A 15,970-nucleotide genomic window follows, 5' to 3' on the forward strand; every position below is an offset into this window, starting at 1 on the left:
AAAAAATAACATTTAAGAGGGTTAGTGTGAAGCTCAGTGGTGGAGCCCTCCTGGGTAATGTCTGAAATAAAGAAGGGAGAAAAGGGGGAAGCAAGAGATATTTCACTAATCTGTACAGAAGGCAGGAGTGGAGAGGCCTCAACTAACACACACAATGTGTCTGAAACTTCTGAATGACACAAGACTAAATTGAGAAGTCAGGAAATAACAATTGATTTTTGAGAAGGAATAGTGGGCAGCAACATTGTGAGAAAGATCAAAGAAATCAATAGTTGCATGACACAGTGAGGATGAAAGCACCGCACTAGGGAGGGTATGTAGAGAAAAGGGTGACTTGATCCTGTACATGTGTGCACGTGGGTGTGAGTGTGCATGTGTGGGTGGCACAACTCACCCCTCCCAGGTGTTTTTTCATGTGACTTGCTGCTCTGGAAAACCCTCACATGAGCACCAGGGCATTTCTGATAGCCTCTGTGACCCTGCTAAAGTGCTTTTCTGGTGCCTGGTGCATGAAAGGGAATAGTAACTGAAGTTCATCATATCATGAGCTCTTCATAGAAATGAATAATTGGTTTCCTTAAATATTTAAATAGTTCTTCCGCCCCTGTTTTCAGCATAAATTATCTAATATACATTTTTCCAAGTCAACTCCAGTTTAGTTCAACTGAACTAATAATAATTTGGAAGGTGTGAGTTAAAGTTCTTATGATGATCAGCATCATTTTAGAATCTTAGAGCTTGAAGGACGTTAACATACAGAAAGACATGAAGAAGTAATTCTGGCATCTGATTTGGTGACACCTGGAAACTCGACACAAACAAGGCACATTTCGATTTACATCAGGGATTCAGGAAACACCCAGGAGCTGAGCACGGTATCATATGTCTGAATTCCAGTGGCCATAGCAAGAGGATCACAAGCTTCAACCCAGCCTCAGCAAGAAATGGAGGCCCTTAAGAAGTTAGCAAGATCCTCTATGAAACAAACAAACAAACAAACAAACAAACAAATAAAACAAAATAAAAAGGACTATTAGCCATGCTAAAAAAGAGAATGAGAGAGAGAACTCAAATTACCCATATACATGAGGAAAATGATAATATTACAACAGATATGACAGAAATACAGAGAATGGAAGACACTGAAGTTATCAACAAATTTCTTGAGTCATACGATCTGCCCAGATTGAATCAGGAAGACATACACAATTAAAACTGACCAATATCAAGTGATAAAAACAGAAAACAGAGCTTACCAAGATTGTGCAATATGATTAAGTGGGATTCATCCTAGAGATGCAAGGTTGGTTCCACTTAAGCAAATCAATAAATGTAATTTATCACATCAATAGACCCAGAGATAAGAATCATATGATCATCTCAATAGATGCAGAAAAAGCATTTGACAAAATACAGCACCCATTTATGTTCAAGACACTAGAACAACTAGGAATAACAGTAACATATCTCAACATCGTAAAGGCTTTCAATGCTAAGTCTCAGGAGAACATCATTATAAACAGAGAAAAATTGAAGGCATTTTCTCTAAAAACTAAAACGAGACAGGGCTGCCCTCTTTCACCACTTCTATTCAACATAGTTCTTGAAATGCTGGCCAGAGCACTTAGACAAATGAAAAGAATCAAAGGGATATGTATAGGAAAAGAAGAACTTAAATTGGCACTATTTGCTGATGATATGATTCGATATCTAGAAGAACCAAAAAACTCCACCAGAAAACTTCTAGAACTAATAAATGAATTAAGCAAAGTAGCAGGATATAAAATCAACACCCATAAATCAAAGGCATTTCTGTATATCAGTGACAAAGCCTCTGAGAAGGAAATGAGAAAGACTACCCAATTCACAATATGCTCAAAAAACAAACAAAGAAACAAACAAAAAAAAAACTTGAGAATCAACTTAATGAAAGAAGTAAAAGATCTATACAATGAAAACTACAGAACTATAAAGAGAGAAATCAAAGAAGACCTCAGAAGATGAAAACATCGAACTTGCTTTTGGATACGCAGAATTAATATGTCAAAATGATCATACTACCAAAAGCATTATACAGATATAATGCAATTCCCATCAAAATCCCCAAGGCATTCCTCATACAAATAGAAAAAGCAATCATGAAATTCATCTGGAAAAATAAGACATGCAGAATAGCTAAAACAATCCTTAGACTGAAGTAGGTGGCATCTCTATACCAGATCTTAACCTATACTACAGAGAAATAGTAAGATAAACAGCATGGTGTTGGCACCAGAACAGACTGTTAGACCAATGGAACAGAATAGAGGACACAGACACTAACCCAGTATGAGTTTGTTCATGTGAGCAAAGATGAGAGGAGTGAGTGAAAGCTTTGGCACACTACTTACATTGATAGGGTTTCTCTTGAGTGTGAGTCCCTTCATGTCTGTGAAAGAAAAAGCAAGAAAAAGACTTTTCCACATTGTTGGTAGTCATTAGGTTTCTCTTCTGCATGAATTCTTTCATGTATGTGAGGTTCACTGGATGTGTCAAGGGGTTCTCCACATTGTTGATATTCATAAGTCTTCTCTCCAGTATGCGTTTTTTCATGTCTGTGAAGATGATGGGATTGAGCGAAGGCTTTGCCACACTGCTTACATTTATAGGGCTTCTCTCCAGTATGTGTTCGTCCATGACTCTTAAGGTGACTGGATGTAGCAAAGGCTTTTCCACACTGTTGACATTCATAGGGCTTCTCTCCCCTATGAGTTCGTTCATGTCTGTGAAGGTGAGAAGATTCAGCAAAGGCTTTGCCACACTCTTTACATTCATAGGGCTTCCCTCCAGTGTGAGTTTGTTCATGTTTGTGAAGCTGAGAAGATCTAGCAAAGGCTTTTCCACACTGCTTACACTCATAGGGCTTCACTCCAGAATGTGTTTGTTCATGTATGTAAAGGTGAGAGGCAGTACTGAAGGCTTTACCACATTGTTGACATTCATAGGGCTTCTTCCTAGTATGAGTTTTTTCATGTCTGTGAAGTTTAGAGGAGTTAGTGAAGGCTTTGCCACACTGCTGACATATATAGGACTTGTCTCTAGTATGTGTTCGTTCATGTCTGTGAAGTTTAGAGGACTTAGTGAAGGCTTTGCCACACTGCTGACATTCATAGGGCTTCTCTCCAGTATGCATTCGTTCATGTCTGTGAAGGTTAAAAGCAGTAGTGAAGACTTTTCCACATTGTTGACATTCATAGGGTTTCTTTCTTGTATGAGTTTTTTTATGTGAGTGAAGGCTAGATGATAGAGCAAAAGCTTTACCACACTGCTTACATTCATAGGGCTTCTCTCCAGTATGCATCCATTCGTGTCGGTGAAGGGAAAAAGAAGTAGTGAAGACTTTTCCACATTGTTGGCATTCATTGGTCTTCTCTCCAGTATGGATTTGTTCATGTATCTGAAGGTAAGATGAAGTAGTGTAGGCTTTTCCACATTGTTGACATTGATAGGGCTTCTCTCCAGTATGCGTTCTTTCATGTCTGTGAAGGGAAGAAGAAGTAGTGAAGACTTTTCCACATTGTTGGCATTCATTGGTCTTCTCTCCAGTATGGATTTGTTCATGTATCTGAAGGTAAGATGAAGTAGTGAAGGCTTTCCCACATTGTTGACATTTATAGGGTTTCTTTTTCATATGTGTTCTTTCATGTCTGTGAAGTATAGAGGAGTTAATGAAGCGTTTGCCACACTGCTTACATTCATAGGGCTTCTCTCCAGTATGAGTCCGCTCATGTATCAGAAGGTAGGAAGAAGTACTGAAGGCTTTCCCACATTGTTGACATTCATAGGGCTTCTCCCCAGTATGAGTTTTTTCATGTGATTGAAGGCGATTGGACCGAGTGAAGGCTTTCCCACATTGTTGACATTCATAGGGCTTCTCTCCAGTATGCGTTCTTTCATGTCTGTGAAGGGAAGAAGTAGTAGTAAAGACTTTTCCACATTGTTGGCATTCATTGGTCTTCTCGCCAGTATGGATTTGTTCATGTATCTGAAGGTAAGACAAAGTAGTGTAGGCATTTCCACATTGTTGACTTTCATAGGGTTTCTCTCTTGTATGTTTTCTCTGATGTATTCTAAATAAACTTCGGTAAGCAAAGTCTTTCCCACATATGTTACATTTAAAAAGTACTTTCTCAGTGTGCGTGATCACCTGACTGTGAAGACCTGTGGGTGAAACCAAGGTTTTAACACCTTCTTTACACTCATGGGATTTCTCTCCAGAATGAGTTCTTTCATATTTTCTAAATAAAGTGAGGGAATGAAAGGCTTTCCGAAATACTTCACATTGAAAAGCTTTATCTCCCCTATGAGTTCTTGAGTGTCCTTGAACATCTGTGGGAGAAGATGAGGCTTCATCACATTGTTGACATTCATCAGGCTGCCACCCACTATGAGAATCTTCATGCCTTTGAATGTCATTGGAACAACTGATGACTTTCCCACATACTGTACTTTCACAGGGTCCATCTCCAGTTTGTGTTAACATTTGTGTGTGAACACTTTTGAGAGAAACCAGAGATTTCCTGAATTGTTTCAATTCACATGGCTTCTCTTCACACTCTTCATGCTTGTAGCATTCGGGTCCATAGTGAGATGTGATCTGCCTATGAAGGAATGAAGGGCATATGAAGTCTTTGGCACACATACTGCAGTCACATGAAATTACTGCATTAAAATTTTTCTTGGCTTAAGAATTGGTATCTGATGACCAGCACATTATTAATACTTGATTAATTCATGATGTTGTATTTATTTAAGGTCCTAGGTTAACGTTACTTCCAACATGAGATAAAGCCTAGGTTTTTCAAACTTGTTCAAATTGCCAGAAAATAAAGAGATTGAGAGGAAACAATGCTTTGCAACACAGCTTGCCTATGGTCATTCTCCAAATAGTTATACTCACATATGCAATTTCATAATACTTTTTGCATGTCAAGCACTTTGATTAGACTTAATATCTTTATATATATAAAAATTTATTTCAGTTGACAATAGATTTTATTGATTTAAATGTGGTGCTGAGAAGAGAAGCCAGTGCCTCAAGCATGGAAGGCAAGCTCTCTACCACTGAGCCACAACCCCAGTCCCAGTGAAGTATACATTTCTGGTAAAAAATCTTCTAAGAATAAATACATTTAAAGTTGTGCAAATTTCTTGCATTGGTTTTAAAAATTATATGACACCCCCAGATTCCCTCAAGGATTCCTCTTGTGAGAACAATTACCTTAGATTGCTCCCAAAATTTTTGATCTGATTTTCAATGTTCTTCTCATCACATTTGTTTCCTAAAATGCCAAACAAAAACATTATAAATTTCTAGGAGCTAGAAATGCTTTTCCAAATTCATGGGGCATTTTATGCTACAATAATTCACCAACTGATTGTCTTTTCATGTTGTACATAAATAAAAAAATATAAACACAAATTCTCCAATTAAGTAAATACACAAATTATTACCTATAGATTCCAGGTTTCTGAGGACTTCCAGCATCACATCTCTGTAAAGGTTCTTCTGGGAAGCATCCAGCAAATCCCACTCCTCCTGCATGAAGTTCACAGCCACATCCTCAAAGGTCACTGAGATCTAAAGTATCCCACAAATGTGTAGTGGAGGACAGCAGAGATTTGAGAGCATGAGAAATCTATACTCAACATGCATGATGTTCACATGATTCCCTGGCCTCTCGATTAATTCCACGATTTGGTCATTGAAATCTCCAGTGCATTTAATTCTTCACAGCCACTCCAACACTAGACTTGGGCCCCACACAAGGTAAATAGTAGAGTGTTGTACACCCTTCCTTTGTTGAGTTCACAGGAAGTTAGAGGGGCTTCCAGGTCACCCTTACCTTATTTGTTGATTGCATCTCTATCACCTTCTTACCAACATCCTGTGCAGTAGAGAGCTAATATTAGTACCCTCCTTATTACTTACCCTTAGAAAAGAAAGCTGACTGAGTAGGAAACTGCTGGGATCACAAAACTCAGCATTTGAGAGATCCTGCCAACCACCGTGGCTCACTGGGCCTACACAGTTAATATAGACAACATGGTATTTCCTGATCTCCTGTTTCCTTCTGAAAGTCAAATGTTCCATCCTTAAAGAAGTGACTACAATTAGCCCCAACCCACACCCTCAGAGTACGGAGTCACTAAAGAGTTTCTCTCATAGACAACAGTTAGACAATCTTCCACACAGGTTGTCACAATGTGTTCACTGGGAACTGAGCTCAACTTGCGTGATTTCACTGAGGACAACTAGAAGTTTGCAGGTGCTTTACTCCAGAAGAAATTTACCCAATTAGTAATCATGCACAATGATTAATAAACACAACAATATAATAATTTCTGGTGGTTAATGTCAAAGCAAAATGGGGTGTGTGGAATGGCATGTGTCTCAGAAAGAACTCGATGACCCCAAGATGTCACCTTGTCCAAACAACAGCCTTACAAAATTATATCGGTTTGAAAAATAGTTTTCTTAACAGACAGCAGAAAATCCTTTCCCAAACCTCATGGCAACCATGAATGTCCAATGATTCTCACACTCTTCTGAACAACAGATGTCTCACTCAGATCATTTACAGTCATGAGACACACACCACCGTACTGCTCACAGACACTTTGATCAAGATAGGCCACATGTACAATGGTGGTCTCTCATGAAAGAGATTCCTCATTCCTCTAGCACAGCTGGTGCAAGGAATCCTCAGGCACGAGCACTTCCAGGGTGTGTTAAAGCAGCAGGTTTGCAGCCCAGAATCCTGAACTATCCCACGCTGACTGCTTGTGAAACAGGCTACTCCATGTGGGTCTCTAATCAGGCTATGATTTCTGCACAGTGTGGAACAGCCCAAAGGACCACCTACCAGAACACGACCCTGCCACTCACAAAGAACCATGCTCAAGGACATAAGACACATGACATTTGAAGCAGGACAGTATCAACAGAGGTTAATAGGAGCCCGAGAGAAAGCCTTTAGTGAGCTCTCCTTCATTGCATGGAAAAAGTATGAGTGACAGCAGGTGTCTTGGAGACAGGTCACAATGATGGTCCAGGCAAACTGAAATCTAAGTGGCAAAGGGTACTTCATCCATATATCCTGCAGACAAATATCATTTATTATACATTTAACTGTGAAAGAGTAAAACACATTTCAAAAATTTAAAAAATATATAATTACTACCCCCCCTCCAGAAAAAAGAGTCAAGGCTCTGACATCTCAAAGAGGCTTACAGAAGGACTTAAGACCTACCACCAATTTTCTACTGTTATTTCCAGACAACAGAAGTTGAGTTAAAACTTCCTAATTCTTTCTTTTTATATTTATTTTTTTACTTGCAGTTGAATACAATAGCTTTATCCTATTTATTTATGTGGTGCTGAGGACTGAACCCAGGACCTTGCACATGCTAGGCAAGTTCTCGACCAATGAGCCACAACCCCAACCCACCTTCTTATTCTTTATATGGCATATTTTACGATATTATTAAAATTAAATAGATAAAGAAAAGTATTAAATAGAAAAGAAAACTATGAAAGACTCTCATGATCATGAATGCAAAATTCCTCATCAAACAATACTTTACTGAATCAAAAAAATAAATAAAAAGAATTATAACCACAGCCAAGAGGAAATTATTACAGCTCTGTAAGACTGATGCCAAATTTAAAACTCAGTTAACATTTTCCAGGGGCCAGCATACTACTGTGGGAAGTCAAGCCCAGTGGCCCAGATCCACTTACATCAGCCTCTGCAGGGCCCAGGAACGCAACACACATGCAAGGCTGATTCAGAATTAAAAAACCAATTAACATTATCCATCACAACAAAAAGCTAAATAATAAATATTGATTATATCAATAGTTAAAAAAATCAAGAATAATGAAAAAACACTCAAGCTCAAAAAAACACAATGTCTTCATAGAGAGACAGCATGATCCTCTATGCTACTGGAATCCACTGAAGAATCATGAAAACAATGATGTGACATCAGTGTTGTCATGTTAATAAACAGGACAATGATTATACTATTGACAGCAGGAAGCTGGGCATGGAGGCCATGCCTGTGGTCCTTGCCAATCAGGGGGCCCAGGCAGGATGATCCTAGGTTTGAGTCTCCCAGCACAGCCTGGCAAGTTAGCAAGACTCTGTTTCTAAACAAAAAATTAAAAGTTTTGGGAATGTAGCTCAATGTTAGAGCAGCCCTGAGTCCAACACCCAGCACCAAAATGAAAACAAAAACAAACACACACCACTTATACAGAACCAATAAAAGAAAAATACTCATATATAAATCTAACAAAAATCTGTGTGACAAAAACTGCTAACTTCTAATAAAAATATTAGAGACATGGAAAATATTTGGAGACACTTTTATGTTCACAGATGGGAGGCCTCAGTTACCATCAATTCTTACCAATTTTATTTATGGATTCAATATAATCCCAATAAAAAATATTTTAAGTTATGTTTTCAGTAACAAAAGATCCAGAACAACCAACACAGTAATGAACACTCAGTTCACAGGATGAACACTACCTGAGGTTAACAACGACTAAAAATCTACAATCGTCAAGACACAGTGGTATTTGGCACAGTATAAAATATTCCACTGATCTTTGACAAAGGAGCAAAAGACAATCAATGGAAAATATACTCTCTTGGACAATGCTGCCAAAGCACTGGACATGAATTAACATGTAGAGAAAGAAAACATTCTCATTTCACAAATGTCACAGAGCTCCCATTGGAGCCTCAGTCTCAAAGTAGCACACACAGCTGGGGCTGCAGCTCTACCAAAGCACCTGCCTGGCACATAGGAGGCCCAGGGTTCACTTGTCGGCACCAAAAAATTGCCTATACATTGTAGTACCTAATGCAAAACTCCAAACTTCACTAAAATAACACAGAAGTACTTACAGAGAAATCTGGGCTGGCATGACAGCTTCATATGCAACATCAAACACATGATCTGTGAGTGAAAAACTTGTAAGTAGAACTTAATCAACATGAAGTTTGCGTTTTTCAAAAGATGCCCTTGAGAGAATGAGAAGACATGCTGGAGAAGTGGACAAAATGTTGTCAGAACACATAATGACACTGGGTTGGTGTTCAACATACATGAAGAATACTCTGTAAAAAAAAGTAAGCAACAAACTTGGAAGTGGGAAGAAGATTTGGGAAGACACTCATTCAATAAAGAGGCACAGTTAACACATGTGTGAGAAGATGCTCACCTGCATATAATTAGGAAACTTCAAAATGAACAATGAGGTGCCACCAGATACTCAACTGGAGGGGTGAAATGCCAAACACCAAAAGCTCCAAAAGGCAGTGAAAACATGAATCAGCAAGAACCCTTCCCTTGCTCATGTGAATGGAGAGAACACTCTCTCTGGAAGATGCAATTACAAAATAAACATGGTGCACTCTATGATTAATTCACCACACTCCCAGGTGTCTATGCAAATGATGGGAAAATTATGGGCACAGAAAACTCAGCAGTGACTACAGCAGCCATGTCCAGAACTGCCCAAAGCTAGAAGCAAGGAAGATGCACCTTTCAATGCTGAATGGACAAGCTGCAGTTTAACCACACCAAAGAACATCACCCAGAAAATGAAGTCTGCAGCCTCAAAGCACCCTCAAAGACAGACTGGTAAGTGAGAGAAGCCAGTTTGAAATGGCCAAGTGCAGTAAGATTCCAAGTCAAGAACATTCTGGAAAAGACAGCATTATAGATGCACCGAAACTCTTCTGTATGACATTATTATGTAGAGTATGGGACACACAAAACACACCACACAGAGGAGGAACCCCAAGATAAATGATGGATTTCAGCTGATGATAAGGTGTTGCTTCATCCACTCTCTTAATCAAATGTAGGATACTGATTTAGTAACTAACAAGCATCCAACATCAATGCAAAATGTTGAGAACAGTGTGGAGAAAGGGTGTTTGATAATGTGTAATGGCTCATTTGAATTGTCAACAGCATTGGATTAAGAGATACCTTATGATTAAGAGGCCTCTGGATGTGTCCATGAGGGTGTGTCTACAAATGACTGGCATATGGAAGAGAGAACCAACTGGAAAACCTCCTTAGGTAGAGGCAGCACCATCCAATAGGACGGTGTCTTAGGTGGAACAAAAGTTGGAAGAAGAAGGAAGCAGCAGCAGAGAAAGCTCCTTTCTTCTCCAATGGCTGCTGCAATGATCTGAGGACATCAGACTCTGCCTTCTTCACTCTCCCAATGTGGACTCTGCCTGTGATTCTCCAGGGAATTTTCAGAACCTTTGGTCTGGACTAGGGCAGCACCAATGATCCTTCTTGTTCTGAGGCTTCAGCCTCTTGGACTCTGCAGCCACTACTTCTCAAGCTCTCCACCCTGCAGATGGTCACTGTGGACATCCAGCTTCAGGTCAAGTAGGCCAATCTAATAAGTCCCCTTTTATAATCACACTTCCTCTTGATGCTGTTCCTCTAGAGAACACTGACTAACAAACCATGTAAGCCTAAAATTGCTCTGAAAAACCAAATTGATTTAATAAGGAAGTGAATGAATAAGGAAGTGAATGAGAGCCATAAACCTTAACAAAATATAAACATAAGAAACAATATTACATAATGAATACCTTTCACAAATAATAATGTAAAAAATAAAGCAAAGAAGAAAAGTCATAGTTGCAAATTTGAAAACTTTAGAGAAAAGCAAGGAAACGGATTTTCAATACTATTTCCGTCTGGAAAGAAATTGGATGATAAGCCTTCAAAAGTCATTCCAACTGCTGGTGTGGTGATGTGCACCTGTAATTTTAGCCACTAGGGAGGTCAAGGCAGGGAAACGGCAAGTTGGAGGCTCTCTCAGCAATTTAGGAAGACATCCAGAAATTTTGTGATTCTTGGCCTTCATCAACTATAAATGGGGGGACTGGGATTGTAGCTGAGTGGCAGAGCACTTGCTAGCATGTATGAGGCACTGGGTATGATCCTTAGCACCACAGAAAAATTAGCAAAAATAAGGTATTCTGCCCCTCTGCAACTATACAAAATAAAAATAAAAATAAATAGGTACAAAATAAATAGGAAGGGCTGAGGACTGGCTCAGTGGTCAAGTGCCTCTAGGTTTATTCCCCAGTAAAACACCTGCCCACCTAAAAATGCTGCTCACACATTGAAATTCATTTTTGAGGACAACATAAGCATGAGCAAGTCCCTGGCTTCAATCCCAGCACTCAATACATCAACAAATAAGTAAACAACAGTCTACAATACTAATTTTCTTGGGGTGGAGAGTAGCTCAGTAGTAAGAACTTGATAGCCCTCAGTTCAATCCTCAACAGTCCATGTACACTCACACACACACACACACACACACACACACACACTAAAAAAGAAAAAAAAAACCCTGAAAATATATGTAATGAGTGATAAAAAAGATTATAATACAAAAGATACACAATGAAAGGCAACAAAATGAATGAAAAGACAACACACTTTCTTAAGGAGACTGAACTTTCCCATGATTTAAACTCTGAAAAAACAAAGAGCATTTCAGTAAATTATGTGAAATTCAGGGCATGGATTATTATGTTTTTTGGGGTGAACTTAGGAAAAACTATATCTAAAATGAAAATAGTACACTGTATCTAAGACCAGTGAAAATATTGTACAGGACAGAGAGAGTTGAGAGAGCATTTATGTTACTCCCAAGTTTCATAAGCTAGAAGGCCAGCTCCCATATGGGTGGCCCTAGGAGGAGGTAGTTAGGAGGGAACAGGAATCAGGTGACATGGTGGGAGTGCTTGTGAGAGGATCAGCACCCTTACATAGACATATATCTCTCTCCATTTCAGAAAACAGGTGTCATTTATTATTTCACTGATAAGTTCTTCAGTGATTAAATGATTACAGTTGGGTATTTTAGGTATTGCCAAAATTGTCCTTAAAACTTCCAATGAAGATGGGTGTGATGGTGCACGCCTGTAACCCCAGCGGTTAAGGGGTCAGAGGCCCAAGGTGATGTAGCAAGACCCTGACTCAAAAGGAAGAATCTAAAAGGGGCCAGGGATGTGGCTCAGTGGTTAAGCACCTCTGGGTTCCACTCCTGATACCAAAAACCACACAACTAACATGAACCTGCCAAGTCCAGACAAGAACAGTGACAACAAACTGTCACTCCTGTCAAATTCAACAGCTTGTCAATGACTGTTACTAATTAACATAAAATCAAATTCATAAATTTATCGACCACAATTTTTGTAGAAATGGATTCATTTCCTGCAGCAATAATGGTAGGCAGAGTTTCTCTGTATCTTAAGTGGCATTCTGGAATCTAGGACATGGATTTCAACTGGAAATCATTGAAAAGACAAGATCAAATCTCACCAATTTTCTATGCATACTCAGGGGTAACAAAAGGTAAATGAGATGTGTTTTTTTTCTGTTTGTTTTTCTGCTGTGTTCTTTTCCTTTGGTTTGGGACCAGAGATTAAACCCAGAGGAACTTTACTGATGAGTCACATCCCCAGATATAAGGGCTAGCTAAGTTGCTAAGGCTGTCCTCAAGTTTGCAACCTCATGTCTCTATCTTTGGAAGAGCAAGGATCACAGGTGTGCACCAGTGTACGTGGGTGGAAGATTTTCACAATGGAAATGTAACAAGACTTTTTAAAATCCACTTCTGTCTTGCCTATTTAATACTAGTCCATCCCATTTGGCTCTGAATAAATAAACCTGGGCCTCAGATAAGTGAGCGCATCATTTCAAAGTGATACACAGAGATCTTTGGTGCTGAGGGAGCACACATGTGTCAGGCTAAAGGGGCAGGGAAGGTCCCTGACATCTGGGACATGCCCACTCCTGGTCTTCCTCCTGAAATATCCCTCCAGGATCATCTTTCCCGGGACCTGCACCATGACTCCAGTCTATGAGGCTTTTCAGGTTTGCACAGCTCTGCACTGGGGTGGGTGGTCCTTATGCTCTGGGGGAGGTTGCGCTCCTTCACACTGTGAGAGACTGAAAGGGCAGGAGTCACTGCTGACCTGGCCCCTCAGCACCAGCATCCACAGGCTGACTGGCCACCTGTCTCCAAGGAATGGGGAAAGAGCTTGGGGAAAACAAGGTCCCAAGGAAGTAGCTGTCTAGATGAGGCCAGTTCCAGGAGATTCCTCAGCCCAGGGTCCCCAGCAGCTTCCCTGAGAGGCTGCACCCCACACCTCAGGCTGTCCCCTAGGAGGAGCTGACCCAGGGCCTGAAGTTCTGTTCACCCTTCAGGGCACAGGGAACCTGTGGGCACCTTGTGGCAGCTCCAGGAGAGGACAGTGGCTGAGGACATGAGACCTTGTGAGGTAACCAAAGGGAACCTCTGCCCAAGAAATCTGACACGGTGTCTACACCTAAGGAAGATAAAGGGAGAAGCACAAGATTTTTACAGCTGTGAACTCAAGTTCTCTATAGAGTTGCATCTACATCAAAGAACCTTCAGAGTACTTGACTTTGGCTCACCAGACCACCATGAGGGTGGAAAGGCAGGGTTCTGAATGGAGAGCAAAAATCATCTTGGGCTATCTTAAGCCCTTTAATAGCCAATCATCTTAATTTCTGTATCAGACCACAATTCTCAAAACTATTAAATTTCTCAGAATATATCCCTACCCTTACCGGACATCTAGTCCCCACCATCTACCAAAGTAAGAAGGTAATAACTACAGACAGAAGAAATTTCTTTTTTCTTTTTTTCTGTTTTATTTCCCTGTAACCCACTCATCTGAGGCTCCTACCAGTGCAATTGGTTAATGCAGTGATACACAGTTTCTTTTATAAAAGTTCATGTCGGGCCAGGCACAGGGGCACACAACTGTAATCCCAGCAGCTTGAGAGGCTAAGGGCGGAGGATCGCTACATTCAAAGCCACCCTCAGCAACTTAGGGAAGCCATCAAGAACTTGGTGACATCGGTCTCAAAATACAATCTGAAAAGGACTGACTGTGGCTCGGTTCAATCCTTGTCTTTCAGGGTGGGACACACACATCATTTAGGGTCACTGGAATCCATGTTCCTGAGTATGCTCATTAATATCTGGATCAAAATGAACTCTTTCCCAGAGCTGGGATGGCCAGTGCCTTGAATGTCAACAGCTTGAGAAACGGAAGCAGGAGCGGGAGGACTTACGGGCCAGGCTGGGCAACGTAGCCAGACCCCCATCTGAACACCAAATTCAAAGAGCTGGGGACGGAGAACAGGAGAATGAATCACACACGACTGTCCTATGTGCACAGGCGACTCCAGGACGGGTGTGAAGCCACATGGAGGTCAAGCAGAAAAAGGAGCAGTGACCCTCTATGTGTGTGTGTGCGGTGTCAAAGGGCATCACAACGCCGTGTGTGACTAATAAAAGCAAATTTGGGTTAAATAAATAATCTATGTCAAAGTGGGGAGGGGGGCTGCCTCCTCCACGTGGGGAAGAGTGGGTCGGGCCACCAGTAGGGAGCCAAGGGGACACCAGGGACCCGAGCCGCCCTTCCAGACCCAGGGAACCCGGGGACAGGGCCCAGGGCCACCCTCCAGCGGGGGCTCCGCCGCGCTCAGCAGCTCCCCTCAAAAACCCCAAACCCAGCTCACCCCACGAGGCCAAGGGACAGGGCCACGACTCCGCCGCGCTCCCCAGCTCCCCCGGGCACCGGGCCCCGAGGCAGGTGGTGACGCGTACCTTCAGCCCTGGTCGCAAACTCGCCATTTTTGTCTTCTGTGGTGACCCGGCGTCCTCTCGAGGAACCTCCAGGCACCCGAGATGGGGGTGGGGGGACACACAGGCAGCGCAGAGTCACCTGAGTCCCCGGAGCAGAGAGCTCTGGGCTTGAAGGATGAGGAACGGAGTCGCTGAGGAAGCAAAGCCGGAAATCGCGGAAGCCCGCCCTTCCGCTCCCTCTGCGCACTGATTGGGCAGTTCCCCCCCGCGTCCCGGATGGACGGCCTCCAGTCCCGCCTCTGCATCGTGACTGACATCCAACCGCATCCAATCACTGGCTGAAATTGGGTAGAGTGACAGATGCTAGGCCCCAGCCCTTTCCAGGCGGAGCTTCCCCGCTGTGCTGGGAACTAATCCAGGTGGGAAGCCTTGGCTTAGCCTCAGGTACAGAGGTGACGCCTGGCGCTGAGCTAGGCTTCAGCCCTAGAGTGCTTTCCGAGCATGGCGAGGCCCTGGGTTTAACCTCAACACACACAAAAAAGCACAGCTTCTCAGGGAGGCTGAGGCTGGAGGGGCCCAAGGTCAGTGAGACCTTCTCTTGAAATAAAAGGAAAAGAGTGGGGGTGTAGCTCAGAGGTCCAGGTCAAGCCCCTCTCAATTTATTTTATATATATAAATAAAAATAATGGGACCTCAGGCAAATTAGAAAGACACGGTCTCCATATTTTTGAAACACTCTTTGAAGCTATCATATATATCCCACATATATATGATATCTACTAATGAAAACAGTTTGGAAATTATTTTAGTAATTCTCATCACCTCCTGGCCTCTGATCTTTGAGGAGGCAGCCTGAGCTATAAAAGGAAACATTTGGGGTCGGGGCTGTGGCTCAGTGTTCCATCCCCAGCAGAGAAATGGGTGGGGTGGGGGGAGGCAGGCAGCCCTCTCAAACAGCAATGGGCAGCAGAAATAAAATGGGCGCCTTGTGCTAGTATCTACCATCGATGTAGATAGTCTACATTCTACAATTATCTATTCGTATGTACAGACCTGACTCTGCTGATCCCACAGAGTCTTGCCCATTTGCTCAGGCCCTCACAACATTGCTGAGACTGGCCCCCAAATTGCAACCCTCCTGCCTCAGCCTCCCAAGCCACTGGGTTTACAGGCATGCCACACCACAGCAGATAACACTATGTTTTTTTGAGGAGACCTTCAGTCCTGGGAGCAGAGATC

The 15,970-nt window shown here is 41.8% G+C and overlaps 1 protein-coding gene across 2 annotated transcripts in view; it reads right to left on the bottom strand.

The window, feature by feature from the left end:
• Positions 1-14,917, bottom strand: part of LOC143639744 (uncharacterized) — a 51,423-nt gene extending 36,506 nt beyond the window's left edge. The window contains exons 1-4 of one of the 2 annotated variants that reach the window (XM_077107785.1): positions 14,753-14,917; positions 5,494-5,620; positions 5,261-5,321; positions 2,548-4,640 (exon numbers count right to left, since the gene is read on the bottom strand). In XM_077107785.1, coding sequence (XP_076963900.1) covers positions 2,548-4,640; positions 5,261-5,321; positions 5,494-5,620; positions 14,753-14,779 — 2,308 coding nt within the window. In that variant the 5' untranslated portion in view covers positions 14,780-14,917. Of the gene's footprint in view, positions 1-2,390; positions 4,641-5,260; positions 5,322-5,493; positions 5,621-14,752 lie in introns of both variants that reach the window. The other variant, XM_077107784.1, reaches the window with a different exon arrangement.
• Between the last annotated feature and the right edge of the window lie 1,053 nt (positions 14,918-15,970).

This window comes from Callospermophilus lateralis, chromosome Y (assembly GCF_048772815.1).
Source record: "Callospermophilus lateralis isolate mCalLat2 chromosome Y, mCalLat2.hap1, whole genome shotgun sequence".
In the NCBI taxonomy this organism is placed as follows: Eukaryota; Metazoa; Chordata; class Mammalia; order Rodentia; family Sciuridae; genus Callospermophilus; species Callospermophilus lateralis.